At 34.1% G+C, this 17,959-nt stretch overlaps 1 protein-coding gene across 1 annotated transcript in view; it reads left to right on the forward strand.

The window, feature by feature from the left end:
* Nucleotides 1-1,416: 1,416 nt before the first annotated feature.
* LOC150106905 (transcription factor E2F3-like) overlaps nucleotides 1,417-17,959 on the forward strand; it is an 86,433-nt gene continuing 69,890 nt past the window's right edge. The window contains exon 1 of the mRNA XM_090393367.1: nucleotides 1,417-1,734. Coding sequence (XP_090249493.1) covers nucleotides 1,486-1,734 — 249 coding nt within the window. The 5' untranslated portion in view covers nucleotides 1,417-1,485. The remainder of the gene's footprint in view (nucleotides 1,735-17,959) is intronic.

Below are 17,959 nucleotides of genomic sequence, written 5' to 3' on the forward strand. Positions count from 1 at the left end.
TGAAGGGATTTAATTTATTGTTAATCCCTTCTTACTTTCACTAAATGCTTGAAAGATGGAGACTAGCTGTCTATTAGTCTTCAAAAAGTTAGTTATAACTAAAGGAGCTCCGCTTATTCTCTTTGAGGATTGATAGGCCTTTACGGAAGCTTTATATTTATTTTTTCTGTCGCCCACTATAAAATACCCTAATTTCTCGAATTAATACATGAACGTCAATTGTGTTGCCAAACAGTTTTTTCACTGCTACTGTTGGACCTCTATACTGATTAAATGTATTTTTGGAATAAATTCCATACTTTCGGTTTTTGATTGCACTTCTTTAGGAATACGTCTCGGTATGAGTTTCTCGATTCCCAAATTATATTAAAATAGCATTATTAATATTACTAAACAAGTTATGTTTTTTTTTTATTTGTTTGCAAGATATTATATTCATTTAGGCTATATCTAGTTAAAAATATACATGAAACAAGTATGATGCAAAACTAGGCGAATATCATTGTGTTTAACTGAATCATATATACTAATGTATAAATTAAAGGCGGTCATATAAATAAAACCAAGGTTATTGTCCACATATAACAGCAAAATTTGTCAACACGTCTTAAATAAACTTGTTTTTGTATTTCATGTTATGAATGAGAAAATGGCCACGCCTTCTAAGTCACATGCTCTTCATTGTGTGCAGTGATTCGCTTATTTTATAATATTGTGCTTCAAATAATGCATTTACTCTTTTTGCTTTATTGTTTTTATGATCAGGTGTTATTAAATACCGTACTTTGCTTAGCGAAATTATTTTGTTTATGATATCGGAATATGTAATTGAGAATTAAAAAAAAAAAAAAGAAAAGAAACAGAGAATGTGTATGTGTGTGTGTGGGGGGGGGGGAACTGCTAACAGAGTTAAACAATGTCATTGGACGAGCTTAGAGCACTGGGTTTTTAAACTCCATGTGACACACCTAACTGATTGTGGACATCTGTCTAAACAGAGTAACATTAAAATCAGTAAAACTAATGATACATTTTTCGCATTTCTGGTAAATCTAGGAGAATTGTTCTGCATACTGAATGGTTTCACATACATAATTGTATTGAATAAAATATATTTTTCGCATCTTCTATAACTCGCGGAGTAGTAGATATACGTTATCCACGTTTCGGGCCGCTACTACAGAAATTTCGCGGGAAATATGATTCGCGCCAAAATAAGACTCCTTTGTGCTTCAAACCGATTGGGTCGCTTCTATACTTAGAGTACTGGACAGCATACCTCTGTATATCAGTAATCTTAAAACATCTGCATATTTTAATTTCTATATAAAGTTCAATAAGTGCTCCACGATGACTCGGACTTTCACAAATTTACGTGAAAGCTATATTTTTAGTGCATATTTTATATTTACAGTAGAGATCTTATGATGTACGGTAACTTGACATCTTAGCCTTGTCATAGCCTGAGAATATAAACGTGTTAACATGCCAAGGACGCCTCGGAATTCTGCACTTAGGCTAACTGCAGAAACGTGTTTTGGTTCACTTGTAAGCAATGGTGAGGGACAAATGTTAACTCCCATATCTAAGACAACTTCAGCATCCATAGAACGCAAAGCTACAGTTTCACAAAATGCGGCGCATTCTACAATCATCATGGACGAGTACGGTCAAACCCCTGATCATTACTACCTGGCTCGTAATCCACCGAAACCACCTACAAGTAGAAGCCAGGTAGCTAGACTTGTGTTTACGGTTTCCTTTGTGTGCTCTTGGCATTCAAGTTTAAATACGTTTTATGCGCAAGCTGTCACTCTGTTTTAATTATTTTTGTTTAGCATATACAAATATTTGGTATCGTTAATTATATGAATATTCCAGTTTCTCCCCCCCCCCCCTCTTTCGCTATTGTATATTTCAGCATCATTTTTTTTTTTTTCTTCACCAGATAAGTCATTTAAATAATTTTGAATTCTTATTTCAGACACTGTTCGTTGTTTCGTTCTTCATACTGCTTTCAAACAAGTCTGAAAAGCAGTAAACTTCATAAGATAGCGTAGCACTTGCCCTTTAATCATTTAAAAGTTCGACAACTTTCTGGCCATCACTTGCAGTAATTTCTATAATTAATGTTTATTTCTCGATGAACATAAAATTATGATTCACCCCACTTTCTAAATGTGTATATTAACGTTAATGTTTTTAAATAGCTCCATTATTCCTTGCATGTTCCTGTTCTTGCCATCTTTGCTTGAAAGCAAACTAAGTATGCATATTCACATGTTTGGTTATGCTGAAAATCAACAACTTTGGTGCTAATGAGTGGGCAGCTGTAAACAAACAAACAAAAAAAAAAAATACTTGAAAAAAAAAAAGCAGAAAAACATTGCAGATTGTAAATCAAAACAGTTTTGATAATAAGGAATAACCTGAATAAAGTATATCATGTTTGTATAGCAAGTAATTAGAATACAGAAAATGGTAAAAGGATTAAAACAAAAGTGCACAATTGAAGAGTGGCTTATTGAAACTTGGTTTATTTTAGTTCAAAAGCATATGTGCAATCTTCCTTCCATTTAAAGGTATCTACAAGATACTTTTAAGTGAAAGATGATCGTCTCTTGGATGGTGGTTAACCTAATGCTGTTTTACAGCTTAATATTTTTTAAAGTTAAGTTTGAATGCAATTTGTTTTTCTTAATATGAGTATTCCCACATGAGGAGCACCAAACGTGACGATCATCTTTCACTTAAAAGTATCTTGTAGATACCTTTTTAAGCGAAATTTTTCTTGTTTTTATAATACAAGGACTCCAGTGGTGACTTTTCCAAAAGCTTAAGCATGAGTGCTTAACGTGTACCTTTTTATGTCATCATGTGTAATGATAATATATTAAAATGCTTATTAGAAGACATACATCACTTATGAAAGAAATTGTTAGTAACAAAAATCAGGAAAAAAGAAAACTGTTGAGTAAAAAACTTCAGAAATACAATATACAATGTTGCCCAATGCCTACTTAGTTTCCAGTTCCACAAGTATTTATTTTTGTCTGTGAAATGAATGAGTAGGCAATAATTATGTCAGTTTTTCATAAATGGTTTGCGATAAAATGTCTGATAATAATAATCAGCTGCCATTATTGAGTGTCTCTGTAATGCAAAAGTAGGCATGATGACAATGCGGCATTTGTTAATGCATTGAGAAAACATGAATCTGTCTAGGAATGTAAGATAGAATGGTGTTGCACAAAGGTTGCTGGGTTTAGTATAACCAGTTTACAAGTTGGCTTTTAGTTTGGAAAAAGTGTGACCTCTTGTTAGGCTTTAAAATATCGGCCCTCTTTGTTTACTTGGCATTTCTCATACTTTTGCTTTCTTTCAGTGATTGAACAACTTGGTTTCCATTGTGATTAAAGGAAAAAAATGAAGAAAGAAAGACATTTTCTTTTTGTAAGTGGTCATCTGAATCAAAAAAAAAAAAAAAAAGATTGCAGAGATAGCCAAAGAACAAAATTTTAGTCATTGCCACTAACTTGAGAAAGATATTACAGCTTTACATCTTGGCGAAACATTAGTTTTACCACTTTGCTTGAAGTGGCTCTTGCTGGTCACTCAAGTAGTGTTTTGCCCCATCAGTGCATAAGAAAATAAACATTGTGTGTATTTGTGTGTTCTGCTTCTTTGGAGCCTCCATAATTTGGACAGTAATGATATCTTTTTGTTGAAAAGATGAAAGTGTGAAGAACTTTTATAAGGATTTTTCAACTGAATGCAAGTTCATTGATCTCATATAGATATGGCACAGCTCTTCTTCCTAGACATTAGATTTTCGTCTTGCATGACATACACTTATTGGTTCTGACCAGCCATTGAACTTTGCATATTAAGATCAGATAATTAGTCCATGCTTGTATTATTGCGGTATTTAATGATTGTTGAGCAGAATTATCCAGAATGATTGCAGTTTAAAATAAAGTTCCATCTTTGGTTTCTGGAGCAGAGTATCTAGATATCTAATCTTTAGCCTACTCTTGGTGCTAATGTATAGGTGTACTGTTTGCATATGAAATTCACAAAAATGACAAAAAACTATGGTATATTGATTAAAAAAAATGCTATTTGTGTTTTTAAGTTAACCGGTTTTCACAAATTTCTATATCCATTATTTGTTTACTTTTTTTCTTTCCAAATTGGATAAAACTCAAGACTTCTCTTTTTGTTCACTGGAGAGCTTTTTTTACTTTGTTTTGATATTACTTTTTCTGTTGGGATTAAGACTTCGAATAAAGAAAAACATTATCTGTTTATATACTGAAAACAGGTAATGTTTTTTCTCGATTCTGAGTCATTATCCTTGGTTGAGGAGAACTGGAGAATGAAACAGCATTCTAAGAATAGAGATAGAGCAGACAAAAGAGGAGGAAATGCTCTGAAAAAAAAAGATATTTATTAATGAACTGTTCTTCAAGAAAAGTGAGCCTCTCAACACAAATTCTTTTATATAAAGGTATCCACTTTCCAATCAACAGGCTGCAGATTTGAATCCTGCTCTAGGCAAGGATGTTTGTGAATGTCTTTAGGTGTGAGATGAATCTATTTATTGGATGCTTGAACTTGCTGTAAAAATTTTTGGGCTCTTCAACAGGGCTTCTGTCTTTATGTACAGAAGAAAAGAAAACAAATAACCTTACCCCACCCACAGTTTTAATGTACTATAGATTTAGTCATTCATGAGTGGGAGATGCATAAAAAATCTGCAGAATATTTCCTCATTTTGTTAGGTTTTCGAAACTATTCTGACATCCAAGATTAGCACTGTCAGAAACTATCTTTTATGCTAGAAGAACTGAGTTAACTTTATGGAACTTGGGATCTTTATCTGCAGTTTTGGTCCTAAGTTTTTTTTTTTTTTTTTTTTCCCCTCTAAACCTTTAAGCTGGAAATGTGTTGCCTGCTTTTCAGTTAACATGCTGTTGATTTTGATCCCACTAGGTATGGATGTTCGTGACTGTCTTTAGGTAGATAATTTCATTACCTGGTGTTGAACCACTGCCATGCTCATTGTCCTAGGTGACTTGACATAGTCTCATGTTTGGTCTTTAGAGCAAAGTTTTTCTGATTTAAATAACACTTTGTCCACTTGTAGCACCATTGTACAATAATAGATTTATAATCTTTCAATTTCATAAGTTGGTTACATATAAATAAGTGTTAAAATGTCACTAGGATTTCCTACTTTTCCTGATGAGAAGTCAGGGAGTCTTGAAATGGTTTGTTAGTGGGGGGGGGGGAAAGCTGATAGGGCATTCTCCATTTTGGACACTTCTGAAATGAGCTTCTATCTTGATATCCAGAACCAGCACCAACAAATGACTGGTGACCAATAACGTATCAGGAAGTTGGTATATTTTTATGGAATTTACATTTAAAAATTTATTTATTTATTTATTTTTTTATAATGGCACTCCTACCCAGAGAAGGTTGTACTTATATGCTGTAGATTTACATAGTCCTTCTCAAGCCACCACAAACTTCTGTCACTTAAGAGGCTTTTAAAAAAACATCCACATTATGGTGGAATTTGAATCCACAGCACAGCCTGTGTTTGGAAAGCACAGATGCTGTCTACCAGGCTTTGTTTCATTACTTCTAATAATTAATTTCTAATGCAAAAACTTTTTTTAAAATTTCTCTATTAGCTAATATGTTATTTATGTTGAAGTATTTATGCTTGATTTTGAAAAGGAGTATTTCAGGGGGGGAATGCCACACTACCCCCACACTACCACCACACATACAGGCACACTTTCCAAGATACTGAAATCCAGTTTTACAACCATACTCATGTGACTTCTAATTGTGCCAAGTTTTGCAGGAATGCAGTTTTTTTGGCAACTATTTCTGTATTCTAATTCTGTCTTGTATTAGATTATTCCGTAATCTTGGAAAGTAGGATGACTTCAAGTTCTTGGACATTAAGTGATTTTTAAGAACTTGAAGTACTTGAATATATCTTATCTGTTTTATATTATTGATAATGGTATAAGTTTCATTCTCTTCCTAGGTATTCCCTCTCATGAAGCCATATAATCTGTCATTAATTGACAATCGTTCGAATTTTGGAATATATACATTTTTGAATAGCGTTATGCAACTGCTTGGAGTTCATTGCCTCATCATAAATTCTTGTTTCTCTTTTAGTCAAGCAATTCATTGTTTGAGGTCTAGAAAAGAATTCCACCTTTTATCGAGAACTTGTGTTTCTACTAATTCTGTTGTTCTAGTGCTATCATGATAATAAGATAGTACTACACAAAAAGTTTACATTATTATTAACTACCTGTCAATAATTTTCATCTAAATTTTCCTTGGAATTCTTCCAAATTAGTCTAAACATGGGGCCCATTAATAGAAAAACTAATCCTTTATGCAGACATGATATTCCATTTCTTTTATTGCAACAAAGTGCAAATGATTTTTATTTGCTGGTGTGATGTTACCAACTTTTTTTATTTTTGTATATTTTGTATGAATTTTTTATGACAAGTCTGCCTATAAAATGATGATTGCTTATAGAATATTTTAAAAATTATTGTCACTTGGGTCTTTAGTAAAGTGTGTAATGACACTAACCCCAAAGACTTTTACAAGCATCATTCAGTGAAATTTGAATTAACAATGACAAAGCAGAGGAGACATTATCCACAAAGCTGGCTCATTAATTTATTATTATTATTATTATTATTAAACAAGACCTCATGGAGTCAAAGACTCATCTAGGAGGTCCTTTTATCTCCCACACATCTCATCATACCGGGTCTTAAACACATTCAAACTCCCTGCAGACACCACACTCTCAGGCAAGGCATTCCAATCATTCACAACTCTGCACGAAAAAAACCTGCCTCTCACTCCCCTACTCACACCCTCTTTATACAGTTTCCAGGGATGACCTCTGGTTCTCCCCTGATCTCCCACTATTCTCTGTAGAACTTCTCCACCATTGATCCTATAACAACCCCTTACCAACTTGTAGGTCTCTATCATATTTCCCCTCTTCCTTCTCTCCACTAGACTCTGCAAATTACATCTTTTCAATCTTTCCTCATACTCGACATTCCAGAGGTCAGAAACTACCTTAGTCAGTCGCCTTTGGACCCTTTCCAACATCTCTTCATCCTTCTGAAAACCAGGTGACCAAATCTGGGCACAATAGTCCATGTGTGGCCTAATCAAAGCCTTATACAATGGAACAAGAATCTCCCTACTTCTACACGTCAGGGTCCTCCTCATCATTCCCAGAAGTCTTTGTGTTGTCTTCACAATTTTGGCGATGTGTCCCCTAAATTTTAGATCCTTATCCACTATCACTCCCAGATCTCTTATTTCGTCTACTTCCAACAATATATTCTCACCAAGCATAAATTCTGCATCCCATCTTTGTTTTCCAAATTTTAAAACCTTACATTTTGCAACATTGAACTCACATCCCCATTTGAAGCAGCAAAAAATATAGTATTTGACAGCTGTAGAGCAGAGTTGAGCTAATCTACTTATTGCCTTTCCTCTTCTCCTGGATACTAAGTACACTATTATTTTTAATTTTTATAGGTGGAACCTCAGTTAAAAATTTGCAAAAACTACTGTGAACTTTTCCTGTTACTTCCAAGAACAAGAGGTGCATGTAGCTTTAAAGCAAAATTCATATTGCTATTTCATATCTGTTCTACCCATCCAAGAATTTGCTGTTGAACCATAGTGCGATGATAAAATCTAGCATGTGAATTAAGACTTTTAAATATTATTCTTTTTGCAAAAAAAAAAAAAAAAAACCCTTTCTAACAGCTAAGCATATTGTAATTTAATTATCATTGTTCCTTTCATCAGCCTGATGATATCTGTCTTACCGTATAATCTTCATCCAGACTTTTTAATAGTATGGCTGAATCCCCCCCCCAATCATTTTGTATATGGTTGATAATTTATCGTCTTCTTCCTAACATGGAATTTAGGCCAAGTGGCCTGTTCCGGTCTCATGCCATCTCTTTCTTGGTCTTCCAATTCTTCTTTTTCCACTTATTTTGTATCTGTATAATATTTTTGGTAGTCTGCTGTTGTCCATTTTATACTGTCTTATGTAGTAATTAATTGGTTTTATTTTCAGGGATTGTAAGATTTCTTCATTTGTTTTGTGGTCCTACTTGAGCTTGTTCTGAGCTGTTTTTCTGAGGAACTTCATTTCTGCTGTTTGAATTCGTTTTTCATCTTTCCTTTTTATGGTTCATGTTTCACTTCCATATAGTGGAGTTGGTTTTGACATGACATTATATAGTCTGATTCTAGTGTGTTTTTGTACTAGGAATGGCTTAAATATATTATTTATTATGCCATTTACTTTGACAAAGTTTGATATTTTAGTGTCTGTCTTTTTCTTCTTCGTGTGATAGATCACATCCCAAGTATCTGAAAGTGTTTACTTGTTCTAGTATTTTATTATCTATCACTATTTTACTTCTTATTGGGTTTTCTCCTTTGAATGCCATTATTTTTGTTTTTTCTTTAGATATTGTCATATTATATTGTCTTCAGATATCATTTCATGATCTTTATAAATCATCTTCTCATGTAGCTAATACTATTTGATCATCTGCAAATAGTAATCTATCTATCTTCATTTGCAGGATATTTTTATACCAAATGGGTTATACTGTTTCCAGATTGTTATATATGTACATGTATATTGAAAAGCAGAGGTGAGAGGGTACATCCTTGTTGTACTCCTCTTGATATATCTTTCCATTCTGAGATGTGTTCTAATTTAACTGCTATTTTATTTCCTGTATATATTTCTTGAATAGATTGTAAAAGTTGGTTTGGTATGTTTAAATCGGTTAATATTTTAAACAATTTTTGTCTACTAATTTTGTCAAAGGTTTTTTCATAATCAATAAAGGCCACGTGTGTTTCGTTTTGAAATTCTCTTCTCTTTTCTATTAATAATTTAAAGTAAAAATTGGATCTATGCAGGATCGGCCTTTTTGGAAAGTAATTTGTCTTCTACGATGCTGCTTCGTTTCTCTTTTTAATATTTCTGTATATATTTTATATCCTGTATTCAGCAGCAGGCTAATTCCCCTATAATTATTGCAATTGTCTTTATTTCCTTTATTTATAGATTGGGATAACCAGTGCTTTTTTCCAAGAGTTAGGGGTTTTTCTGGACATCCAAACCATATTAAAAAAATTCAGAAGTCTTTCATTAAATTTTTCACCTGCATTTTTGTATAGTTCTATATTTATATTGTCTTCTCCTGGTGTTTTCCTATTTTTCATCTTCTTTCTTATATTTTTCAGTTCTAACATTGTGATATTTTCTATTAGGTCATTCTTTGTCTTATAAAATTTTATTTCATTATTCTCATCTGTCCAGAGATTTTGGAAATAGGTCACCCATTTTTCTAAATCTATTGTTTGTATTTTTATCTTTTCTTTTATTTCTTTATTCATGTATTTTATTACTTTATAGGTTTTGGGTTGTGGCTTAAATAAATCCTTTTCTAGTTCTGTTACGAAATTGTTCCATCTTTCTCTATGTTGATAATTTATTAAAGGGGAAAAACATTCAAGAAATGAGGTGGAAAAAATAAAATTCTCATTTCTGTATTTATATTGCACTTTCCATAACTTTATACAAGTTTTATATATAAGAAAGCTGGAATTAGGCAGAATAATTATTCCATATTGTCTTTGTCTTAAAAAAAATTATAACATTAGGAGCTGTATATTATTATTATTATGTGACATCTCCAGTAGTCTAAGGACACTTTATTCTACTTTGCTAAATACACTCACCCTCTTCACTTCTACTTAATTCTCCTACTACGACACTACTACCATCAATGTCATCTAATGCCTGTCACTGCCAACAATGGTATTTTTTTTTGTTTGTAAATTGCATGTGTTCTGAAGGCTGATTTGTCTGTACGCGGGATGAAAATCCCAAGTTTCCAGAAGAAAAAACTCTGCTACCTCCATATCAGCTAACTCACCTTCAATTGAAAAAGTCCATATAAATTCAAGGTCAAGCAAGTAATAATTCATCTATTTCTTTTCACACATAGTTTAATAGTCTGTTATGGGAAGGTTTATGACAACCATTTAGGGAAATGGGAAGAAGGCTGAAAATTACCATGAGGGAAAAAATTCTTTGGTACTTTTTGCTAATTTACCCTTGAATGAAAGTGGTCTAGAAAATCCTTCATGCTATACAGATGGGATTTGAATCCAGGTCACTTTCCCAAACAAGCCACGTTCTTACATCACTTGGTTGAGAAAGTAATGTTATTATATTGTATTAATTAAGGAGAGGAGAAAGATCAATGAAGCTGAAATGATATAAAATATTTACAGAAATTATTCATCTGTAAATAATTATTTACAGATGAATAATTATCTATTTAATTGATTCACTATACAATCAGCAATGTATAGTGAATTTATGAATTCACTATACATTGCTGATTGAAATATGAGTATTCAGTAAATTTAATAAAAGATTTATTAATTAACCCAGGTCACATATAGTAATGTTTTTTTTTTAAGTAATTTTGCAATGATGATGACAACAACAACAACAAAAAAAAACTAGTGCAGTTGTGAGGATGATGTTACATTTGCCTTTTAAGTGGAAAACCTTGTCGTAAGGACTTATAAGCTGAAGATCAATTAGCCAATCTTATATGGAACTGGCAAGGAAACTGTTTCCATCCATAAAATAGGCAAACCAGCTAGAAAACACATGCAGTTAACACAGATGCTATTAACACTGGCCTTATAGCCTTTTGTTTGGCCATCTTCTGCAAAAACTGATAAATCAGGGAATTCATTTCACACATCTTGGTTTTCTCATCATTATTTCTGAAAAAACACTGAAGTATGAATCCAATCTTAATTTTGTAAATGGGTGGTTATAGCTACATTGGAGTGCTACTGAATGCAAGTCCTAAGACAGAAAGAATCTTTACATAACATGAGTAGTGTGTGTGGGAAGAGAGGTTAATGCTCCCCTTCCCCACACAGCTAGTATAAAAATTAGTTTATTTTATGTGTATTTGGACTGATATAATTTTTAAAAATTGAAATTGATTATTTTATTATTTGTTTGTTAGACATGTGGCCTTTTACCATCCTAGGAAATATTCCTTCTTGCAATGTAGCAAGAAACTTTTATTTATTTTATAGAAAACCTGTCAGAGACGGTTGAAATTAATAATTGGATTAAGACAGTATTATGAATCTGTAGCAGAAATGGGATGCTTCTCTGACAGTATTTTCACCAGCCATCACTCGGGAAAAACGGCCTGGGTTGAAATCCCTTCCAGGTCTTTTTCTTGCAATGCAAAGTTAGCTGATCCTAGACTGAGGTGAAAAGGTTTTCTCCCAGTCAGTTGAATTTTCTCCAACTTGCAAAAAAACAGAAATTGGCTTGAAATTGCATGCATTGTCAGACATAAAAGCAGACTGGACATGACTTATTTTGTCCAATATCAAATTGAGAGAAGCTGATTATTGGGTTGCAGCAAAGTTTTAGACCTAATATGTGAAAAGAGATGTGAATCCCAAGAAATCCACTTGCTAATGTTGCAGCTACAAACTTTCTTGTAAATTAATTTGATAAGCAGAAGTGAGGATTATTCAAGTTCTTATTTTCAGTTCATTCATTCTTGATATGGGAGTACGGGGGGGGCATTAATTAAAAGCACTAATTAGAGAAGTAAAGCAGATAACACAGCTTGCAGAAATAGGCAGTGCTAAAACTATATCGAAGTATTATTCAATAACATGATGAATAACTTCTGTTTGCTCTTAGAGCCACTTCATTAAATGGCTGGAGGGACACAGTAGATTACATAATTTCGAAATAGAAAAAATTAGTTAAATTTCATCAAAGCAGGACATTGATGAAATTAAGTTTAAGTATTTTAAATACAACAGATTTTTTCTCTTCAAACTGTTTATTGCAATATAGTTATTCTTAAACAAGAAAATGCAGAGAAACGTTGATTTACAGACGTTCTGCATCATCCATTAATGTAGTCTTTTGCTGCATTAGCAAAGGACTACATTCAGTTGTGTTGCAGGCCAGTGATTTCTACAATTTGGCAATCACTGACCTGTAGTATCTTCAACTAATTTATTTTAACCTTGTATTTTTTATTTTTTTTTACTATAAATATGAGGAGTGGAAGAAAAGACCATGATTAAAATATAATAAAATTAGTTTAATCCTTCAACAACTTTCAACATTTCACCATGATTAAAAGTTGGTTGATATCAGTTTTGAAGGACCTGATGATAGCAACAGAAAAATAAGACTACAGACAATCAAGGATTAATGCCTGATTTTGCAGCATCAGTTTACAAGCTATTAAATAACGTATTTTGCAATTGTTAATCAAAATAGTTTTAGTAATCTACTTACTTATTTATTGCAATAAGTTGACTACTTCCATGGACAGAGGAGAAGGATACACAGTAATATACTTAGATTTTGCAAAGGCTTTTTTGATAGATTACCACATGATAAGTTGATAGTCAAACTGGAGTGGATGGGGTTGGATATTAGATTGGTGCATTGGATTGGAAACAGGCTATCTGATAGGTATCAACAAGTTGTGTATGGGGGAGCGATATCCAGGAAAAGGAAAGTTACTAGTGGTGTGCCTCAGGGCCATTGCTGTTTAACTTGCATATTAATGATATTGGGGAAGATTTGGATGGAGATATTCAGTTGTTTGCAGATGATGCAAGTTGGGACAAATCATGAAGAGTAGAGATGATGTTGTGGCTTTACAAGAAGACTTGAATAAATTGAGTGATTGAGCACGGGAATGGGGATGTGAGTTCAAAGTTGCAAAATGTAAGGTTTTAAAATTTGGAAATAAACAAAAATGGGATGCAGAAAGGAAGATTCTTGTTTCATTGTATAAGGCTTTGATTAGGCTGCACATGGACTATTGCCCAGATTTGGTCACCTGGTTTCAGAAGGATGAAGAGATGTTGGAGAGGATCCAGAGATGACTGACTTAGGTAGTTTCTAACCTCTGGAATGTTGAGTATGAGGAAAGATTGAGAAGATGCAGCTTGCAGAGGCTGGTGGACAGGAGGAGGAGGAGGAAGGGGGAGATATGATAGAGAATTATAAGTTATTAAGGGGTTGTTATAGGATCAATGCTGGAGAGGTTCTGCAGAAAATAGTGGGAGATCAGGGGAGAACCAGAGGTCATCCCTGGAAGCTGTATAAAGAGAGTGCGAGTAGGGGAGTGAGAAGCAGAGTTATGAATGATTGGAATGCCTTGTCTGAGAGTGTGGTGTCTGCAGAGAATTTGAGTGTGGTTAAAGCACAGTATGATGAGCTGTGTGTTTGATAAAAGGACCTCCTAGATGAGTCTTTGACTCCATGGGGTCTTGGTAATAATAAAATAGAATGTTTTGATTCACAAAAGAAAACTAAGAACTTTGCTGTACTTTTTTTTTTTTTTATTTATATTTACTTCATTTTTTTTAAAATGTATGGCATTATAAAAGATGATGATGTGGTTTAGTAAATTCATACTGAAAGTTATTGTGGCCTACCAAATGAAATGAGATATGAAAGAATTACTGTTTATATCTATCACCTATAACTCAGAACCTTGTAAATGCAAATAGGAGTACTGAAGAGGATGTTACAAAACCTTTTTTTAAAGATATTATTGGATCTATATTAGGTCTCAAGAATTGTATAGCTATTCTGGATTTTGTTCTGCTTGTCATGTAACTTTTCATTCTTTTCAAGTAAGTTTCATTAGTGTGTAGTCCCAACAAAAAAGGAAATTTTATTGTAGCATTACATACTCTTTGTGTATGTGGATTAGGGAAGAAACATATATTACACCATCAGCACATGTTTTGTTCTTGACAATGTAATTTATTTGTACATTTTATTTACTTATATATTTCATGATAGAGAATTATAAGGAGAATTATAAGGAGTAGCCATAGTATTCAACACAAAATACGAGGCTAATCTTCTTGAATGGCAGTCAGTCTCAAGTAGAGTAATGTGGGCAAATATGAGAATGGGGAACTGGACAATGAGACTTATTTGTGCCTATGGTCCCACAGAAGGTTCTACTAAGGTAGAAGTGGAGGAATTTTTTGAGGTTTTAGAAAAAGCAACTGACACAATGAAAAAGGAAAAGTTGGTCCTTGTTGGGGATCTAAATAGTAGAGTAGGAAATGATTGTGAGACATACAAAAATATTTTGGGAAAATTTGGAGAAAAGAGCAAAGCTAATAATAATGGCAAATATCTGTTGGATTTCTGCTCAGGACATGGACTGGTTATTACTAACACCATGTTCCAACATAAAAATGTGCACAAATTCACATGGAGAGAAGAGGCTAGGAATAAGAAAAGTCTCATTGACTATGTTATTGTTGATAGTGATGTTTTCTCCCTGGTGCAGGACACCAGAGTGTACAGAGGATTTGAAATTGGAAGTGATCACTATTTAGTCTTGAGCAGGATAAAATTGAATTTCATATTGAAAAGAATAACATGTAAGAAAGTTTTAAAGCGAATAAAAGTTGAGCAGCTCTCAGATGTAAACTGTAGACTAAAATACAGAAATATTATTGAAAAGAAAATGAAAGAGTTTGAGAACAGGAATCAAACCTTGGAGATTCAGTGGCAAACTCTGAAGGAAACATTGATTGATTCTGCCAGAGAGGCATGTGGTGAGGTTGTGTGCAAAGATAAAAAAATCAGAACTCCCTGGTGGACACAGGAAGTTAAAGAGGCAGTGAAGGAAAAGAAGAAAGCATATCAAAAGTTCCTGGCAAATAAGTCAGCTTTTACTCTTACAGAATACAGAGACAAATGTAAGAAAGCTAAACAGTGTGTAAAACTAGCTAAACAAAAGTCATGGGAGGTCTTTGGCAAGAATATAGAAAATAAATATCAAGAAGGTGGCAAAATATTCTGGAGGTTGTTGAAGAAGCTTAGGAATGGAGGAAAGAGTGCTGTAAAAGGAATTAGAGATGATAAAGGTGAAATGAAAACAGGAGAAAAAGATATCCTTGAAGTATGGAGTAATTACCTTGAAAAACTGCTAAATGAAACAAGCAGTGATGACAGCACAGTGATAAAAAAACACTGACCAGGCATGCAGTCAGGAATACATATCCATACTTGAAGTAGAAAAAGCCATCAAAGGCTTGAAATGTGGAAAGGCAGCAGGAGTAGATGATATTCGACCAGAAATGCTGAAGTATGGTGGTATAAGAGTCTTATACCACCATACTTTCTGAACTATGCAGTGGCTGCACTGCATAGTTCAGAAAGCCTGGACAGAGGGACGAATTCCCGATGATTGGAGTAGAGCTCTCATAGTACCCATATATAAGAAGGGAAATAAAACTGAATGTGAGAATTACAGAGGTATTTCCCTACTGAGTGTTCCTGGCAAGATCTATGCAAGTATACTTGAGAAACGGTTGAGAAGAATTGTGGAAGAAAAGCTTGGTGAAGAACAAGCTGGATTCAGGCCAAATAGAGGCTGTCAGGATCAGATCTTCACTTTACTACAAATAGTCGAGAAAGCATGGGAATATAACAAAGATCTGTATTTAAGTTTTGTCGATTTGGAAAAGGCATATGACAAGGTGCCAAGAGAGAAGCTATTCAATACGCTGCAGTTATATGGTGTCAATGGGGCATTATATCAAGCAATACTTAGTCTTTATTTGAGTTGTGAGTCAGCAGTTAGAAATGAAGGAAGTACAGGAAGATGGTTTAATTTTAAATCTGGTGTGAGACAAGGATGTACATTATCCCCTGTGTTATTCATTATCTATATGGATCACATTATGAAGGAATGTGGTATTAAACCTGATATCAAAATTGGAGATGTTAATGTCAGCTCTTTGCTTTATGCAGATGATGTTATTCTTCTAAATAAATCCGCTACAAGTCTGCAAGATTCTCTGACTAAATTGAATAGCTGTTGTAATAGATATGGTATGAAGGTCAGCAATAAAAAGACAGAGACAATGAAAATAGGCAGAATCATTGAAAATGTCAACTGTGTTGTGAATGGAGAACCTGTGGAACAAGTAAAACATTTCAGCTACTTAGGCACAATTTTTACTGAAGATGGTAAACTAAATATAGAAATAGACAACAGAATCAGCAAAGCTGGTATGGTGGGAAGTCAATTGAATAAATTCATATGGAATAAGAAAGAAATTAGTCGGAACACTAAATTAGCTGTATACAAGACTGTGTTCAAACCAATTTTAACTTATGGATCTGAGAGCTGGGTCAGAAGTAAAACACTTGACCAAAGACTAGAAACCGCAGATATGAGAGTCCTGAGAAAGATTAGAGGCGTGAACAGATGGCATCAATGGCAATATCATATTAAAAATGAGGATATTAGGAAAGAACTTGACATTGTCAGCATCCAGGAATGCGTTAGCAGAGCTAATCTCAGATGGTATGGTCACTTAAATAGAATGGGAGAGGAAAGATTAGCAAAACAAGTGTTCTCTGCCAGGTTGGCAGGAAAACGACCCAGAGGAAGACCAAGATATAGGTGGATTGATACGGTACAAAGTGCCTTAGACGATAGAAATATAAGATCTGATAATGTTGGAGTCTTGACAAGTAACAGACTGATTTGGAGGAAAATTGTAGATAGGAAGTTAGTAATGATGTAATTTTTTCATGTAGTACTGTCATATCCTGTACACCCCTTGAGGGTACATGGCAGGAATTTGATGATGATGATGATGATATATTTCATGAAGGATGACTCCACTTGTGACAGCATATTTGAATGAAATAAGTTTTATATGCCAGGAAGTGTGTTGTTGAATGAAGTGAAAGTGGATGTGCAAAATTAGGAAAACTAAAGCTTTTGGGAGGGGAGGGGCTGTTGAGCGAGCACACAGATACTAGTGTGGAAGTTGAGTGTAAGACTTAAGAAATGCTTATGTTAGTACTGTAACAAACTAGAATGGCATAGTTAGTATAAAGCGTAACGACTTTCTGTGTGTGTTATTATTTGGTGAAGTTTGGAGGTGGCACTGTAATGTGGTGTTGCTTCTCTTGGTGTGAATCTACTGTTATCAGTTAAATCACAACTGCAAGGTGATTTAACTGATAACAGTAGTTGTAATAACACTAGACTGTTGCAGTGACCAGTATACTAATCCCAACCTGAGCCATGGAATACAGAATTAGGATTCAGTTTTTGTGGATCTTACTAATCTTTTAAAGGAAGATAAAGCATAGTACCACCAACTTCCCACTAGAAATCAGTGGAACATTTTCCATGGACCATGGAAGTAAATATTACATCCCAAGCAGGATAGCATGTTAATTTCTATCAATAAAGATTTTTGTTTGTTTGTGTAGCTCGGTGGATGTGGCATTTGCACACCATGGCGCTTGACCACACGAAGAAAGACTTGGGTTCAAATCTAGTCAGCAACCTATAGGAAATTTTTCTAAGCCTTTTTTTCAACTGGTTCCCGAGTTAGTCAGTTTCTGGCACGGGCAAGCAGGTTTTTTGTCCTGTAAACTCGAGAAAATTGACCATAGAACCCACACTATTTCAGACATTAAATATATTGGGTTAGGGACCACGAGATGGTAGTACTTGTTGAGCTGTCTCTTCACTGTGTGCCACTTAATTGGTGAATAGCCTTGGGCTAGCTATATCTGATTGGCTACCAGTGGGGAATGAACTGCCCAGTCAGTCTCCAAAAGTTAGAAAGGGCTAAAACAGCCTTGTCTACTCCCTATACGGGAATAAAAAGGCGTTAGCTGATATTATTTTTGTTTGTTTGTTTAAGGCATGTTCTACACGTAAACAAAAACATTCTTGGTGGATCTGATTGTTGATCC

This window comes from Typopeltis vanoorti, chromosome 5 (assembly GCF_054136105.1).
Source record: "Typopeltis vanoorti isolate ZY-2024b chromosome 5, IOZ_Tvanoo_1.0, whole genome shotgun sequence".
NCBI classification, from domain to species: domain Eukaryota; kingdom Metazoa; phylum Arthropoda; class Arachnida; order Uropygi; family Thelyphonidae; genus Typopeltis; species Typopeltis vanoorti.